Source organism: Salarias fasciatus, unplaced genomic scaffold (assembly GCF_902148845.1).
Source record: "Salarias fasciatus unplaced genomic scaffold, fSalaFa1.1, whole genome shotgun sequence".
Lineage (NCBI taxonomy): Eukaryota > Metazoa > Chordata > Actinopteri > Blenniiformes > Blenniidae > Salarias > Salarias fasciatus.
This window is the reverse complement of record NW_021941236.1, coordinates 187501-204462: the sequence shown is the minus strand read 5'-3', so window position 1 is coordinate 204462 and position 16962 is coordinate 187501. Positions and strand designations below refer to the sequence as shown.

Genomic DNA, 16962 nt, shown 5'->3' with positions numbered 1-16962 from the left:
TCATGACTAACTTTATGCAATACATCAGGACTCAATTGAATATAATGATGAAAATGATGTGATTTCTTTCATGTAGATCAGGTGTGTGCAACCTGTGGCTCTGGAGCCACGTGTGGCTCTTTAGTCACTCTTTAACAGCTCCATGAAGCCTTCACAATATGATAGATGAATAAACATTTGACTTATTTTTACATTATTGTATGATTCGTCACTCTTTGTTCAAAAGGGATTCAAAAAAGGTAAAGTAAATTAAAAGTAAAATTGGGAAAAATAGCAAAACCACAAGAAATGGGGAAAAAAATGATAGAACAGTTTAAAAAACCTGAAATGTCTACAATATCAAATATAAGAAAATGAAATACAACAGGAAAAAAAGCAACCAAAACTGTTTAAAAAGAGGTAAAATAGCTAAAACAGCTAAAACTTCAAAAGTGTCAACAAATAAAGCTTGAAAAACAGGAACAAAAATGTTAAAATCAGGTACAAAAATAGGTTTAATGTAATAAATGTTCCCTATTCTAAACTGTAGTTAAAACTTCATGAATGCATTATAAGACAAAGTTTTTGTTTGTGCATCAAAACCAAGTATGAAACTTCATGAGCGGCTCCAGAACAACTTGATGGAAAATCACTAAAATGGCCCTTTTGCTCATAAAGGTTGCAGACCACTGATGTAGGTAATACAAGAACCTTTTTCTTTCATCTCCTATAAGTTTGAAACATTGCATGCATGTATGAAATTTATCTGTCTTGATCAGAACTAAACCTGCCGTAGATGCAAATCAGTCACAATGGCTGTGCCATAACGACCAGGTGCCTGTCACTTCCTCTTCTGCTTCTAGGTACAAAACAGACTGTAGATTATTAACCATTGTGTCTTCAATAATGTGTCTTTGTGCATACACAGGTATGTTATTCTTCATTAATGGCCCTCCATGTGTGTTTACACATCGTGTGTATTTCTATGTTAGAGATATACTGCCATATCACATCTGGCTTATGTAAACCTGAACGGGAGAGGGGGCGGATGGGAGGACTATAAATGCTCAAATGAAGGACCAACAATCCTCAGAAACAGGGCAGGTGAAACAGCAGCATCTACTGAATTCCACTCAAAACTTTTTTTAGAGGTGTTGGGAAGCTACAATTGCAGGCTTACACCAAGAGCTGCTTTCTTATTTTTTTAAGTACATTTCAATATTTGTCATTTTCCCCAATTCTGAATTGGATTTGGGTCAATTCTTCAAAATATTTTTTGGACTATTTGTCTAAGAGACAGGCCTAAGTGGACTGGTTTAAGGTTCACAAGAAAATTTTCTGACCCAAGAATTTGTTGGTGTTGAAGGCAGTTGTAGTTTCAAACCAAAATGTGTTCAGGCAGCTTTGCCAAATGTCTGGGGATCAGTTTGATGCCTCTCGCAATTGCATGTATGCTTTGTAACATCCTGCTCTTTTTCCCCGGTGGGGAGACTGCAGATAGCGCACAAATCACTGTTGAAGTATTATACTGTGGAGGCCTTCTGGGATCTGGAGTGCTGGTGAGTATGTTTCTGAGATGCAAAATTCTGCTTTTGAATCTGTTTACAGGAAATAAAAGTGGTGGCAACACATGCTGTGCTTGTGATGCTTTTGCTGTTTTCCAAACTTAATACATTTCTGTTGTAAATGACCATTATGATTCTAACTTTTCCTTATTCATACTGAAACTTTAATTGTTTAAGTCATTATCTGCTGACATTTTACAAATGCTCATCGAATAAACAGCATATCATGAAGATATGTATTAACTTTTTGTCTTTCTTTCTTTTTATTATTTCCCCTTATTTTCGTGTACATTTTTGGCATGCTGGCAGATGATCTTCCCAGCCCTGGTCTTCTTCGGTCTGAAGAACAATGACTGCTGTGGTTGTTGTGGCAATGAAAGCTGTGGAAGGAGATTTGCGGTGAGATCATTTTTCACTTCAATGTTGCAACATAATAAAAGCTATTGTTTACGGCCTGGTTTTCAAAAGTCAAGTACATCTCCAGATTAGATTAAAAAACAAGGAGACTAGAAAGGCTGTCTTAAAACAAATTCAAAAAGGTCTAAAATGTTTTGTTTCCTAAAATTATTCAAAAGGCTTGGGAAAAACACTACTGACCTCCACAACCTGGCTGTGTATTTCTATGGACATACACAACCAGGATTCATTTCAGTGCTAATTGTACTGCCTGTACGGATTCAATAGAGTGAAACAACTGCATCCAAACAACGCTACTATAGGATTATGAGTTATTCAGGATACTGTGATAACTTTTTGAACAAAAAACATCTCACCCTTGATCAAAATTACAATAATAATCTTTTGCCATACAAACACATTAAAATGCAAGTTTCGTGTATATTTGTTATTGTGACAATTACCTAATGGTTTTAGATTAAATAATTCCTTTTTTCACAAAGAAACAGTTGCAGCTCTTCTCTAATGATTACTTTTCATTGGCGTATTACTGCTTGTCACCTGTTGGCTGAACACTCTGTGCACGTAACAGAAAACAAACATCGAGTCTCTGTGTGCACATCCTCAATGATTTACACAGTAATAAATGTGAGCACACACATAAACATTAATGAGAATTCAATCGTTGTTGCGAGAATTTCCCCTGATGGCAGTTTCACATGATTTTCTCACATAGAGCAGGTTTTGTACTTACACACACAGAGATCAATATTCCAACAATGTGTAGGTCTGTGAGTGCAAATGGTAAAAAAAAATCAGCAAACACAAGACTAACAAAAGATTCCACACACATTCAAGCCACCCAGCGTTGGCCATATTCATGGCCCCATGCCTGGTCTCTGGGTGGTCAGAGAGTAACTTCATTGTTGTCATTGTATTGAGAGTTTAATGAGAAAATGTTACATGTATCGATTATGATTGGCTATACTTTCTCTATCTGTCTTCAGATGCTGAGTTCTATACTTTTTGCGGCTGTTGGTGTTTTTGGGGCAGGTTACTCTGTTATAATTTCTGCTGTGGCCATTAACAATGGACCAAAGTGCCAGACCAACTCAACAACATGGGAGTACCCGTTCTCAGATGGGTGAGACATCCAGAATTGTGAAATGTTTGAGGATACAGTTGGCACTTCAACTTGTGCTTACACCACCTGTGCTTACTCTACATTTATTGATGTACATGTTTCTCTCAGTTACAAGGCATATATCTTTAATGTAAACTAATTGATACCCTCACTTAATGTCTACATATTAAAAAAAATTGTTTCTTTCTCTCCACCTCCCCCCAGGGACTATCTATCCAAATCCAGTATGTGGGAAAAGTGCATATCGCCGCGTGATGTGGTACCCTGGCACCTGACTCTGTTTTCCATGCTGCTGATATTCGGTTTGATCCAGATGGCGCTGTGTGTGGTGCAGGTGCTGAATGGCCTTTTCGGAGCCTTGTGTGGGGACTGCTGTGGCTGCTGTGGAGGGGTCAGTGTCTAATATGACCTCACATACATGCACGTGTGTGTGTTTGTGTGTGATCAACTGGATATTTGGTATTTCTCAGGAGAAAGTGTGCTCTATGTGCTCTATGGTGATGCATCCGGTCACAGTGAACATTTTCTGCCCTGATGTGCGTCACCTTCAAATTCTTGATGATACTGTTATAGTGACAACAAAACTCAAACCACATTGTAAACCAGTGACATTTACATAAAAGTTACATTGCGTTTGTGTGAGAGAGAGAGAGTGAGAGAGTGAGAGAGTGAGAGAGAGAGAGAGAGAGAGAGAGAGAGAGAGAGAGAGAGAGAGAGAGAGAGAGAGAGAGAGAGCACTGTTATTTGAAGACACAGATAAAGGCTGTTTGATTAGTGAGTATCTCACAGGTCACCCAAAATAAAAACATGCTTTCCTTGTAAAATACACCGATTAATGCTTAGTTATATAGCAATCTCTAATTTCATGTAAGATCTGTAACTTCTATAATGTGAGATACAGTATCAGTCCACAAAGCTATTTGTTTCAGCAATGCACATTATACTTTTCTTATTTTTTGTTTTGCAGAGCAATGGAGCTGTCTGACTGTTTCCCAACACTGTGAGGCTCTGATGAGGGTCTTATTTACAGTGGAAATGACAGAGCTACGTAAATAAGGGGTTTTTATACGCTTGCAAGTCTGATTTTTATTTTTTAAATTTTGTATTCATCTGCTTGATTCTTTTTGCACCTATTTCTAACTGATAATGATTTTTTAAAGACATCTTCTTTGTGTTATTTTTTTTCAAAAATACTTGTGATTTCATCAGTTAATTTTTTTTATCATTAAGTTTCATTAAATAATTAAATTGATATTTTATTTTTGATCCTGTATTCTCAGTAGTAATAATGACAACAAATGGGAAAGTGAAAAGCGACTGCTTATTTGATATTTCTACTTGCGCGACCGAATTAAAAGTATCAGTTCACACAAACTTTGTCGCGCATAAGAAACTGTCATTGCATGACTGCCCCCTGCTGGGTTATTTGTCTAATAAACCTAATGTGAAGCTGACTTGTATCCGTCTCCTACTTGTCTGAGCGGTTGTTTTATTACATTAATTGTAAAAGAAAGTACATAAATACGTTCAATGTGATCTTCACAAAATGATTCACTGTCCAAACGCATGGACATTTTCAGAAATCCCGATGCGGTGATGTCTAGGCATGCATTATCTTTATTCCTATTTAAACACGCGAATGACAAAATAATCGATAATAACCTCAGCGATTAAGTTTTTCAGAAAAGTACTGTATATGTCCCTTGACCTGCACTCTGTTGCTTTTTCAGCATTTTTGAAGCATCTCTTCTTTCGCTCGCGTGACTGGTTTCATTGAGGCGGAACGTTTTTTCGTTCAGTGAACACGGAAGAATTAAAGCAGCGCACCGACTCCAGGAGGAGGTCGCCACTAGCAATCTCTTCCTGCAAGACTCTTACCGTGTTGTTTAACCTGAAACCGAAGTCTTGTATCCGTACATTCGCTTCATGTGGTAAACGGAGAGGAACGTTAGCTGCTTCAAGGTCAGTACTGATGTCTTCATTCATTCCGTTTGCGGAGTTTTTAACACAGTCCACATTAGTTCGACAACACGCCATCGTGCACCAGTGTTATGGTGCTCGTGTTTATATATGTTATGAAATTCTTTATTTCGTTGTTATTGCATAGTAAGTGTATAGTTTATCTGTGTGTTCTCACTTCGTCGTGGTACTCCAGTTTCCTCACACAGTCCAAAACATGAGTATGGTTCATTAGTAGCCCTAAGTTACGTGTGTGTGTTTGTGTGTTTGTGTGTGTGTGTGTGTGTGTGTGTGTGTGTGTGTGTGTGTGTGTGTGTGTGTGTGTGTGTGTGTGCGTGTGTGTGTGTGTGTGTGCGTGCGTGCGTGTGTGTGTGCGCGCGCGCGGACTGACAACCTGATCTGCTGCAATCGGCCCTCGCCCAGAGTTCAGCTGGGACTGCAGTGACCTGCAAACCTGGACAAGAAAAACTACGATGTGTGGATGGATAATTAAATATATTACAATATTTTCTGTTTCAAAATGCTTGAGTTTTACCTTTTTGTAGATTAAAACAACCCAAAACATCTGTAATTTAGAAATTGTACTGAAAAAATCCACATGCTCACATACAGGTATTTCCATTTTCTGTATACTTATGTTCCTTGAAAATGCATCCATTATTCAGTGAATTTGTGTATGAAATGAATATGAAACTTGTCTAAATTGTGACTTAAAGCTTTTTTTCTATGAATGTTGTGCTTTGCAACAGTTGACATAGCTTAAATGATGTTTTTTTCTCTTCCCAAACTTGAACTTGTTTCTTTCTTCACTAGATGTTCTCTTTCACACTCAGAAGAAGCAGCTTTGCAACCCATAAGGTAACTCACACTTATTTTACAGCAGTTGATTTTAATAGATTATTATTTTCAAAATAAATTAGTAATATTTTCTGAATTTCTTTTTCAGTTGTTGCATTGGTCATGTCCTCCACAAAGACTCTGGACATCAACGCTTAACGTATCTTCACACAGTGGAGCATTCTCATCATACAGGCTACCATCTTCAGAAACAGCATGTGGCCATGTGAACTCTTCCAGTTTGCTGGGTTTCAGGACTGAGCTCTTTCGAAAAGTACAGACAAACAGTGTTTCACATTGGATTAGAAATGAATGTTTCCATTCCTCTGCTGTGAGACTAAAGAAGCGAGCAAAGCCTGAACCTCCTCCAAGAGAACTGGATCTACTGCGCTATGACCTCAAGAACATTTGGGAGAGTCCCAAACCAGCCCTCTACCTGGGCTTTGCTGGGCTGATTCCTTTTGTGGGTCCCTCTCTCTTCATGGCTGTGACAGAGAACTACTACCCGGAGCTGGCTTACGCCCAGTTAGCCTATGCTGCTTCCATCGTTTCTTTTCTGGGTGGAGCTAGATGGGGATTTGCACTCCCTGAAAGCAGCCCGGCCAGTCCTGACTGGATTAACCTGGCCAACAGTGTGGTTCCTTCTCTGTTAGCCTGCATGACCATGCTAATAAGCGACAACATAACCCCTGCAATAATTATGGTCATCATGGGACTTGGAATCTCACTACATTATGATCTGGCTCTGCTACCCACTTATCCCAGCTGGTTCAAAGCCTTGCGCTCCGTCCTCACAGTGGTTGCAACTTTTTCTCTTGTTGGTACACTATTACTGAGCGGAAGCTTCCCCGAAAAGAAATTGTTTGGAGCCTAAAATTATTTGAGTGGTCAAGATAGTTTTTTTTTTTTTTTTATGATGCATATTCATTTGGGTTTCCTGAAAAAGGGTTTTCTTCTGCTTTCTGCTGCTTATTTGGAGCTTTGAAGTTGAATGCTCTTGTCATCATGTTTTCTGTGATATCCTGACATGAATCATCTTTTAAATAAGGAAAACATTAGGAATAGTCTTATGCCAATATTTCTTTAAAGAAATTGCCCCTCCATTTTGTTCGTCATTTTTCGTAATTTATCTATGTCTTCCACAGAACCCGTAGTCACTCAGTATGTTCTTTTGCTGTTCAGTTTTCACTGCATTGTATGAAAAATAGAAATATTGAAAATTCAGGATAACATATGGCCTCATATATGATTGTATCCGTTGTCAAAATAAATAATTTACACTCGTGCCATGTATAGCTACAAACAATATTTATTTATTGTTAAAAGATTGACTGAAAACCAAACCAGGTAATGACTTTGTTGCCATGAATCCACTCAGTGAAGTTGTACTATTGTGAATTGACACTACTTAATGGAAAAAATGTTGGACTTTATCATATTCTTGCAACTTTAGGAAGAGAAGCACACGATAACATTTATAACCAGTCTGTTTTGCTCTCATCTAGTCCTTCATGAATTCCCAGTCAAATTCTTTTGAAAGGTTTGTGAAGTGTTGAAAAGAGTACAAAGACCAATATCAACACCCTGATTATTTTAAACATAACCTGGTACACTGAAGTATGAGGAAGTTTTTTTCTTTCCACAAGTGATAAAAAAAGTCACCTGAAATGCATCCCATGTGTCACATGCAGAAATTTCAATTAGTTGCATTGTGATATTACACTATATGCCATCTTCATCCCATACACGAGCACTCTACTGCCCACAGGTTATTTTCACCTTCTGGTTGTTCCTGACAAACCAGGAGAATGTGATCTGTAAATAATGAATCAAATGAAAACTAGATCACATCATTGTTAAAAATGTCAATGTTTTTGCTGTATAATAGAATAAAATATAAATACTTCATTAATAGGACAGGGAACTTTTTTTATAGCATTTCTCCACACAGAATAGAATACAATAATGTTAAACATTTTTAACAATATGCTAACCCTACAAACCCATGTTTAGAAAATTGATATGAAATGTGCCAAACATGGAGGTTACAGTATGTTTGAACTCAAAAGGAAAGCTTTTAATTGAGGGACTAAAATTGAATCATATATAATTAAAGAAAATAATAAAGAAAATAAAGATTGCAGCTCAACTGTAACAAACCTTCTGTTTTTGAATAAATTCAGACCTATTTACAGTTTGTTTAATGAGGATCATAAGGAAGTTGATTTCAGAAAGGTAATTCATTCACTATATTTTAGTTTGCACTGGATTAAGGACAGTGCCGAAATAGGTTTAGAGATCCAACAGAACAGAAATTACTAATCTCAGAGGGCCATTCTTTTCGGCATTGCTCCACATAGAAAGAATGCAGAGAATAAATAGAAGTTAAAATGTCAATAAGATAGGATCAAAATTAAATAAATCATATTAAAATGTACAGCCTAAGGGCCTTTTTATGTTTGGGGCTTTGTTGTTCCTCACCCAGCCCAGTTTAAGGTCAACATCATGTATCCAAAATGTTCACACAGACCCACTGGATTGAAATGAGGGGCTGGGACATCCTGTTCCTCTTCAGGCCTCCTTGGTTTTTGTCACACTGACATTAGAAGGCCAACACAGAGAATCGCTATGGCACAATTTCCTAACTGTAACCAAGGAAGGTCCATCCTTGTGAGTGGCTGGAAAAGGCTGTGTACCTCCCCTGCTCAGCGCCGTCTCTCCTCCAGGCCTGCAGGGGGCGGCAGAGCACGTCAGCTTGCTGACAGGAAGTGACAGTGACGGACGGGCAGCATGACTGCTGCGGAGCGCTCACCTTTAGCAGCTTGTCAACTTACCTAAGATGTTCATGTAGTTATTTACTGTAGTCGAACTGAACCGTCTGTCAGTATCTGTGTGGAGGTGAGGTTTTTGTTATTACCACTCTTGGGTATAATAACATTGACGTGTGTTAGCGGATGAAGCTAAACTTGCTAAGCTGTTCTCAGAGACAGGAAGATGTCTGAATCAGCTGTGGTTCATTCAGTACATAAGAGGAATTTTTCATTCAAGACGAGCTGGAATTCATCTGTAATCTTAATATTGGACTTTTACTTTTACAGGAAGCGCTCCTGACCTCTTGTGAGCTGACGCTCTACGCGTTTATAATTACGTACAGTAGCAGACTTCTTATACTTTACACCTGACAATGCTTTTGCTCAAACCTCCAGACAGATGACTTGGTCTCACTTTGTGTACAATCACTAGTTTAATGATGGAAGTGATTCCCAACACTCACCCTCTTTCCCCCATCGCTATTTACAAGGTGCTTACTATCTGCTTTCACAAACTTTATCAGTTTCACGAGGCACAGTTACATTTTCTGAGCTGAACCCCATCCGGCAGTCACGTAGTTATTTTTTCTGAGATTTGCATGTAAAGACAAATTCCTCTGTCCATTGAAAGATGTTTATTTAACTTTTCTGGGATGTTGAATGTTCTGTTGTTTAATGTTGATTCTATAAATATGATTGCTAAATAACTGTCATTTTGCTGTATCTACAATTTGTCTTTGTGTTAAAGCAGCACACTTGGAATTACCATGGAGCCCGCAATATATCCAGTGTGGCAGAGGGTCTTTCACCGGTTCTACAGAGGCTTGACCCTTCCTAAGAGGAGCCATTCAAGTTGTGCCGACCCTGCGACTCCGTCTCCATCTAGACGCAGCCAACCCACACTGCTGGTGTCCCGCCTTTACCAACCCGCAAACCTGCGGGATGTGGGACAAGACAGCCGGCTTTCAGTAGAGATGACCTGTAAGAGCCAGAGACTCATGCAACAGGCAGGGCTTATCCATCCATCCAACCCAGGGTGCTACTACTATCTTCCTGCCACTGTACGCTCCATGGAGAAACTGGTACGTTTTCTCATTCATTTTAGGAATTATTTATGCCAAAAAGTAACCCAACATTTTATTTTTTTCTTCATTTTTTTTTTCGTTTTAATGTGGTGATACCCCTTGCAAATAGTGCTTCTTTCTTTTCTTTTCTTTTTTTTTTGTAAGTGATGCTTTATTTCTCTTCCCGTTTCCTTTGTGGAATAAGTTAACCCATTTCATTTTGGAGTTTTGTCTCATTTTTATGTGGGTATTGTAAGCTCCCATGATATTGCTGGTGGAACGGTGTGTTATAAAGCCATGATTGAAGGTTGACTTGAAGTTTCGAGATTGACACACTAAATGCAACACCTCTAGAATTGCAGTAGATGGTGCTAAAGCTTAATGGTGGAACAACTCCACAGGTTGGTAGAGTAAGTTTAAGGAGTTGAGCCTTCTTCCACATTTAGACAGACCAGTCAAGGTGGTTTGAACATCTGAAATTACAGTTTTCGTGAGAACATCTAACTCGGAGGTAATGCAGAGGGTAAGAAAATGAAATCATTTGTTTAGTACGGCTGATGAGCCAGTCCCTTCAAAAGAGCTAGAGGAAGTTGCAGGCAATGGAGTTATCTACGGTTCTCTGCTCTTTATACTGCCACTGTGACCTCCTGTGGACCAAATAGAAAAGAGGAGGAATGAATGAATGAATGGGAGCATTTCTAAAAAGAAAAACAAAAAACAATGATTTACAGTAAATTTCAGATGCAGATATATCCAGAAATAGTTTGAGAGCTGATATTGACTCAAAAGTGTGTTTAACTTTGGCAACAGTTTATATTATTCAATTCAAATTTCTGGTACTGTGTTGAAAAGTTGGTACTGATCAATTTAAATATTTGACAGCTGCATCACACCTTCAAATGTGGAGTAACATGACGGGACACAATAAAAGCCATAATTCATATGTAACTGTGTTGAAGGGTCACACAGTATAGTTTATCTATCAGACAACAATGGGTTGCCCTTTGAAACATGCATTTGTATCCCAACAGTAATTTTATTTTAATTTAGGGAAGTTATTATATAAACACGAAGAAATAGAAAATGAGGAGGATTACTTCTTCTGAGCTCATACTATGATAATCTCTTTGTATAATATTTACCCTCCTAATTTATAGAGATACTTTGTTTTTCAGTAGAAAAAGTCTTCAACCTGGACTGCAAAAGTGAGAAGTTTCACTGTTTTGTTGGGGGAAATGTAATAACACTGATATTTTACAGGTGAGAGTAATTGATCAAGAAATGCAGGCGATTGGTGGTCAGAAGATAGACATGCCCAGTTTGTGTTCAGCGGACCTGTGGAAGACCAGTGAGCGCTGGGATTTGATGGGCAAGGAACTGTTCCGCCTGAAGGACCGCCACGACGCCGATTACTGCCTGGGTCCCACACACGAGGAGGTGGTGACAACTCTCATTGCCCACCAGGCGAATCTCTCTTACAAGCAGCTCCCTCTCCTTCTTTATCAAGTAAGCGTTCAGCTCCTTGTTGGTGTGTGCTTCTTTCTTTTTTAATATTATTATTATTATTACATTGTAAATTGTTTTTCTATTCACAGATCACTCGGAAATTCAGAGATGAGCCAAAGCCAAAGTTTGGTCTTCTTCGTGGGAGAGAGTTTTACATGAAGGACATGTACTCATTTGATGTGAGTGAAGAAGCTGCTTACCAGACCTACGAATCTGTATGCCAGGCATACACGCAGCTCTTTGCCAGGTTGGGACTGCGCTGCGTCCAGGTGCAGGCTGACACGGGAAACATTGGTGGGAAGTTATCCCACGAGTTCCAGCTGCCAGCAGACATCGGTGAAGACCGTCTTCTAGTTTGTGGAAGCTGCTCTTTCTCTGCCAACGTGGAGACCATGTCATCGGATAGCAGTGCCTGCCCCCAGTGCAAAACTGGAACACTTGTAGAGTCAAAGGGTATAGAAGTAGGTCACACCTTTTACTTGGGGAAAAAGTACTCCCATATATTTAAAGCCAGCTTTAGTAATGCCCAGAACAAACCGAGTATTGCTGAGATGGGCTGCTTTGGTCTTGGGGTCACTCGAATTCTTGCTGCTGCAATAGAGGTGATGTCAACAGAAGAAGGGATCCGCTGGCCAGGGCTCATTGCTCCTTATCAGGTGTGTGTCTTACCACCTAAAAAGGGCAGTAAAGCAGACGAAGCAGGAGTGGTGGCAGAGGAGCTGGTTCATTCTTTGGGAAACACACTGCCCCATTTGAGAGGTGAAGTTGTTTTTGATGACCGCACACAGATGACCATTGGAAAGAGGCTGAAGGATGCCAGCAGACTGGGTTACCCATATGTTATTGTAGTGGGACAGGGAGCTTTGGAGGACCCACCTACATTTGAGGTAATGTGTCAGCAGACAGGTGAAACCATGTTTCTCAGTAAAGATGGACTACTAGATCTACTGGGAAGAGTAGAAACAGTATGAGCAACACTGAATGTGGAATGATGTCCATACTTGTCTAAGGACCTGGCCAACAGACATTTAATCTTTTTTTAACGGTTGTATTCACACACTGAGGTTTAGTCCAGCATAGCTCTTGGATGATAAAAACATTTGGGTTTCATGTGAAAGACGAGAACCACAGCTCTGCTGTTTGTTTTTGTGCATAAAACATTGTCTTCGGGATGAATGCTCTTTTGATTTATCTATGTTTATATCTGTTTATCAACTTTCATGGTACAAATCATTGCTGGTATTTCATGAATATGTAAATAAAACCATCATGGTGCTTTGGGAAATGTAAAAAATAAGTTTATAGTTTTGTGATGGGAGACTGTTGAGTGAAAATAAAGAGTTTGAACTGTTAATATATTTGTCACAAGGAAGTCTTTCAGCATGCTTCCCAGGTAAGTTAGTTTAAACCTGAAATTGTCTTTGCATTTGTCCTCTTTCAAAACTTGGATTGTGCTTTAAAGACCAAATTACATGGCCTTCTTTAGTTTTCTCTGACTGCAAAAGTTGGCCTGGGCAGAATTTATGCAAATGTATTTGTCATATTTTGGATCATATTGCTCTGAGCCAAGTGTATCTACTCTACTTGTTTGGTGGTTTGTTGCTTACCTTTTGAAGGGTTTGGTTTTTTCCCCTTTCTTCAATGCTAATGTTACTGTTACTGATACTATTAAAATTACTGATGATGGTAGTATCAAGAACTCTGGAGAGCTGCTGTCCCCTCCATGCCCATGGCCATACTGTTACCTTAGCATTAGTTGTTGCTGCCACTGCAACAGTTGCTATTTTTACTGTTGTAATGCATGGAGATGAAGTTGTGAACAGTCTCATCACACAAAATATCTGTTAAAATTGAAGACTTCTTACTTAACAGTACAGACAAGTGTTTCAGTCAGAATTTTCTCTCTGGTGTGAGACTCCATTTGCACTGTGATAGACTGGCAACCTGTCAGAGCTGTATGGTTCCTTCAGGCATTGTCAGTGTGCGACAATGCTAAATTTGAGAAGCGAGTTAGTAGGTGGATGGATTACCTGACATCATTTCCTTCTGAGTTTCAGTGTAAGTTGCATCGAGGATGGAATGTAAAGGGATCATCAGCCAGGTGAGTGCTATCCAAGGCAAGTAAATGTAAGAGTACTTCAGAAATAGACATGACCACCAGTTTATCAAGGACATTATGTCAATACATGATCATTTGTAGGCTTATTTAGTTGTTAGTGTTATTGGCAGACCACCTTTTGATTTTCTCATACCTGATCCACATGAAACACTAAAATTCTATATACTGGAAGATGATGGTTTCTTTTTTTTTTTTTTTTTTTTTTCAAACTAAATCAGGAAAGTTTATCTGCATGTAACATTATTGTAAAAAAAAAAACATTATTGTCAGGCGGTAATCACCGTACCTGTGATGCACTACTAACATCAAACACATTTTTTTTAATAACATATTTAAGACCTGCGAGAATTTTGCCAGCTGTTTTGTTGCTTCTGCTTCTCATCATCATCTTCATCTCAAAAAAGTACCAGATTATGGAGCAACACCCAACAAACAGTGCTGGCAGCTGAGAAAATACATTGCAACAACAACATAGCTTTGTGCAAATAGTTAGATTATCATACTATTAATTTTTAGTACTTAATAGTGTGATTTACTGCGTTTCAACTGTTTTCACAACTCAGAACTCGTCTTGGCGCCTGGTGGATCCCGGAACGGAACTAAGTGGACGCGACTCAGTTTCCACACGGATCTCTGGCAGTGCAGTACTGTTATTGCACATGGGTGGAAAACTACGACGTGTGGAACTCCGCAAGAAGCTCATATCGAACTACTCCAGTCCTTCAGATTAGTGCGTTACAGTATATAGTTTATCGGAGATGGCGGCTCCGGCGGCACACAGTGACAGCGACGACGATATGGACGCGTTCATGGACAAATTTAAAACCCAGAGATACAAAAACGGGTTCAGTGAAGACAACTGGGAGCAGGTAAAACTCCGGACGTACTACCACGGGACAGTAAACTCGGTGGATGTTGCCACTGATGTACCTCTGCGTTCGTCCCATACAGGAGTTTGATAAAGTGCCGATGTTCATGAAGAAAGCTCCGGATGTCATTGACCCGCAGAGCTTCCCGGAGCTGGCCTGCCTGCAGTCCATCATCCACAGCGAAGACCGGCCTCCGCACGGTAAACACGCCTCAGCTGCTCCCTCCCCAGATCCGTTGGATGTAATAAACGGTGACTTCACTGAAATCTGCACCATAAACGTGGGATTGTTTGTTTTCCAGAGCAAGCAATGAGCCTAAAAAATGAAGGAAACGAGTTTTTCAAGGAGAAGAACTACCAGAAAGCAATCGTGTCCTACACAGCAGGTTTGCAGAAGAAATGTGGGGACCAGGATCTCGATGTTGTTCTTCTCACCAATCGAGCTGCAGCACACTACTATCTGGGTAAACACATATATATTAGCTCTGTTAAACTATATTGTCATGTGTACCTGAAGCTTCCACTCGTCCATAATAGTAAACATGCTTTTTATTTTAAGATTTCAGTAGCTTGATCTGATCATTGTTTGGCGAAGGCGAGACTGACAATGTCACTTTTTTGCACATACAGACAATTTAAAATCATGCATGCATGCCCTTTAACTTTCAACAAAAGCTTGAGATGACTAGAAAGATTGTTGTATATATGTTTATAGTTACAGGTTCAGTTTTTACAAACCCAGCACGAAAGCCAACATGGATATATAGACAACTCAGTGCAAAACATTTTACAACTGATTGACATGCCTTGCTAAAGGTGGGTTATTGATTTACTTATGTATTTATTTTTAAAGCTTATACGCCACAGTATACACAGCCAGGAGTAAATGGTTGGGGATGTTGGAATAATTTTAAAATGTGCAGTCTGGCGATTGTAGTTAAAGCCAGAAAAGGTTCCAGAAGAGATATTGTTGATGACAGTCTTTTTAAATTTATGTGAGTTGCATTCATGTTGAATGCAGCTGCAGTAGTTGGGATTTTGTTCTGGTGAACCTCCCCCATGGTTTTGAATAGAACGTTGTAGTATTCAGCACTACTGTAGACTAGAGAAGAGGCTCACAAATCTTTATCTAATAAGTTTAAGACATCTTTAGCCCAAGGCCCATGTATCATGTCAGAGCACAAATTCATTCAGAGCACATTTTAGGTCTGAAGTGGACCCGGAGGTATTAGCTCATCATGATATTGTCTCAGTTGAATATTTGGTGCATCTCCGTTGTCTTTCAATTGTCCTTTTACTAGATCCTCTTATTTTTTTTTAAAGCTGTTTTAAACAATATTTCTTTATATAAGTCTGTCAGGCTTAATTATTTGTCCATAATACAAAAATGCCTTTGATTTGAAGTTCCAATGCTCTCCCCATTATTCTCTACTGAAACAATTTTTTGTTTGTTTTTTACATTTGTGTCAAAAAGAAAAGTATATGGTTGTTTTCAAAGAAAGCAACTAAGCAAATACTTCCTTTGACTGTTTTTTCCCTCAAATTTAAATTGATTTCATAGTTGAATATGCTCTTGTTGGTTTTGTGTTTTCCTAACAGGTAACATGCGCTCAGCACTGACTGATGCTGCAGCTGCGAAGAAGATCAAGCCTGACCACCTTAAAGCCTTAATCAGAGGTATGGTCACCTAAGAAGAGCAATAATTGTGCCAGTCAGACAGCGATGGGCTTGTCTTCTGCTGCATGGCTTGGTTAAGTTGTGCTCTTGTGTAATTTCAATGTCTAATAATTGAAATGTTTCATGATGTCATACCATGACTCTTTCACAGTTTTTAATAAAGCTCAACTCAATTAATATAGCAGCACAATGTTTGTTTTTTTAACTTGTTTTAAACTCCTGACTCGACATGATGATTGTGTGCAGTGTTACACTTTGTCTGTTCATCTTCTGGTAAAATAAAAGTGTTCATAAGTGTGAATGCAATGTAATTGCATCTGTAACTGTGTATGAGAAACATTATGTCAAACAATACATGCTGGGATTGTTTAAATGACAGACAATTTGAATCTTTCTTTTGTTATTGTGCAGGTGCCCAATGTTGTATCGAGCTGCGTAATTATTCAGAAGCAATTCAGTGGTGTGATGATGGGCTCAAAGTCATGCCAACGGACAAGAAGCTGCGGGAGCTGAGAGCTGCAGCCGATAAACACAAAGTAACTATTGTGTTCAGCAAAGGGTTTTTTTGGGGTTGAAGTTTTAAGAGAAAGCTGTGAACAAGTTTTTGTTTTGTTTTGTTTTTGTTCTTCTTTTGATTATGGCATATTAGAGAGCTGCAGAGCGAGATGCCAGGAAGGCCAAGGTCAAAGAAAAAAAGATTCAGTGTGAGAAAGAAGCTCTTCTGGCTGCCATACAGGTATGTAAGCCATGATCACTTGCACATTCAACTGATGGAAGCTTGCATATTTATTTTAAATTTTAATCTATTATATCGGGGATGATCCCTCCATTCTTCCCTGACACTAGTTCTACCTTCAGGTCTTGATTTTTTTTCCAGTAAGTTTTGGGTGCATTTAAAATTAAGTCTTAAATGTTCTGTAAAGAAAAGATCTGCATGTTTGTTGACATGAAAAGCATTTCTTGTGCTTTTTCTTTCCCAGGATCGAGGTATTAAGTTGCTACAATCCATGAACAATCGACAGTGTGGTTCAGACAGCG

At 39.0% G+C, this 16962-nt stretch overlaps 4 protein-coding genes across 5 annotated transcripts in view; all 4 read left to right on the top strand.

The window, feature by feature from the left end:
- The first annotated feature begins 1367 nt into the window (after window positions 1–1367).
- Window positions 1368–4069, top strand: LOC115384421 (transmembrane 4 L6 family member 4-like). The gene is made up of 5 exons (XM_030086692.1): window positions 1368–1538; window positions 1854–1943; window positions 2948–3084; window positions 3289–3475; window positions 4052–4069. The coding sequence occupies exons 1-5, from the start codon at window positions 1368–1370 to the stop codon at window positions 4067–4069; spliced, it is 603 nt and encodes a 200-aa protein (XP_029942552.1).
- Window positions 4070–4908: 839 nt separating this feature from the next.
- LOC115384417 (transmembrane protein 69-like) lies at window positions 4909–8073 on the top strand. The gene is made up of 3 exons (XM_030086687.1): window positions 4909–5046; window positions 5857–5901; window positions 5990–8073. The coding sequence occupies exons 2-3, from the start codon at window positions 5857–5859 to the stop codon at window positions 6752–6754; spliced, it is 810 nt and encodes a 269-aa protein (XP_029942547.1). The 5' UTR covers window positions 4909–5046; the 3' UTR covers window positions 6755–8073.
- Window positions 8074–8200: 127 nt separating this feature from the next.
- Window positions 8201–12607, top strand: LOC115384418 (probable proline--tRNA ligase, mitochondrial). Of its 2 annotated transcripts, none has more exons than XM_030086688.1 (4): window positions 8201–8778; window positions 9442–9772; window positions 11015–11260; window positions 11350–12607. In XM_030086688.1, exons 2-4 carry the CDS (start codon window positions 9458–9460, stop codon window positions 12229–12231), a joined length of 1443 nt encoding a protein of 480 aa, XP_029942548.1. In that variant the 5' UTR covers window positions 8201–8778; window positions 9442–9457; the 3' UTR covers window positions 12232–12607. The 2 variants fall into 2 exon arrangements, with proteins under 2 accessions (XP_029942548.1, XP_029942550.1); XM_030086690.1 differs by having other exon boundaries at window positions 9439–9772.
- A 1411-nt stretch (window positions 12608–14018) lies between these two features.
- LOC115384419 (tetratricopeptide repeat protein 4-like) overlaps window positions 14019–16962 on the top strand; it is a 4915-nt gene continuing 1971 nt past the window's right edge. Inside the window, exons 1-7 of the mRNA XM_030086691.1 lie at window positions 14019–14248; window positions 14331–14448; window positions 14550–14711; window positions 15847–15924; window positions 16336–16460; window positions 16574–16660; window positions 16905–16962. The exon at window positions 16905–16962 is cut by the window's right edge and continues 184 nt beyond it. Of these exons, the coding sequence (XP_029942551.1) occupies window positions 14138–14248; window positions 14331–14448; window positions 14550–14711; window positions 15847–15924; window positions 16336–16460; window positions 16574–16660; window positions 16905–16962 (739 nt within the window). The 5' untranslated portion in view covers window positions 14019–14137. The remainder of the gene's footprint in view (window positions 14249–14330; window positions 14449–14549; window positions 14712–15846; window positions 15925–16335; window positions 16461–16573; window positions 16661–16904) is intronic.

What these genes read in the sequence shown, in the direction of transcription:
- LOC115384417 (XM_030086687.1), top strand. Translation starts at nt 5,857, where the DNA reads ATGTTCTCTTTCACACTCAGAAGAAGCAGCTTTGCAACCCATAAG. An exon ending in GCAGCTTTGCAACCCATAAG is followed by an intron (nt 5,902 to 5,989) that starts GTAACTCACACT and finishes TTTCTTTTTCAG; the next exon opens with TTGTTGCATTGGTCATGTCC.
- LOC115384418 (XM_030086688.1), top strand. Translation starts at nt 9,458, where the DNA reads ATGGAGCCCGCAATATATCCAGTGTGGCAGAGGGTCTTTCACCGGTTC. An exon ending in TACGCTCCATGGAGAAACTG is followed by an intron (nt 9,773 to 11,014) that starts GTACGTTTTCTC and finishes GATATTTTACAG; the next exon opens with GTGAGAGTAATTGATCAAGA. An exon ending in TCCCTCTCCTTCTTTATCAA is followed by an intron (nt 11,261 to 11,349) that starts GTAAGCGTTCAG and finishes TTCTATTCACAG; the next exon opens with ATCACTCGGAAATTCAGAGA.
- LOC115384421 (XM_030086692.1), top strand. Translation starts at nt 1,368, where the DNA reads ATGTGTTCAGGCAGCTTTGCCAAATGTCTGGGGATCAGTTTGATGCCT. An exon ending in TTCTGGGATCTGGAGTGCTG is followed by an intron (nt 1,539 to 1,853) that starts GTGAGTATGTTT and finishes GCATGCTGGCAG; the next exon opens with ATGATCTTCCCAGCCCTGGT. An exon ending in GCTGTGGAAGGAGATTTGCG is followed by an intron (nt 1,944 to 2,947) that starts GTGAGATCATTT and finishes ATCTGTCTTCAG; the next exon opens with ATGCTGAGTTCTATACTTTT.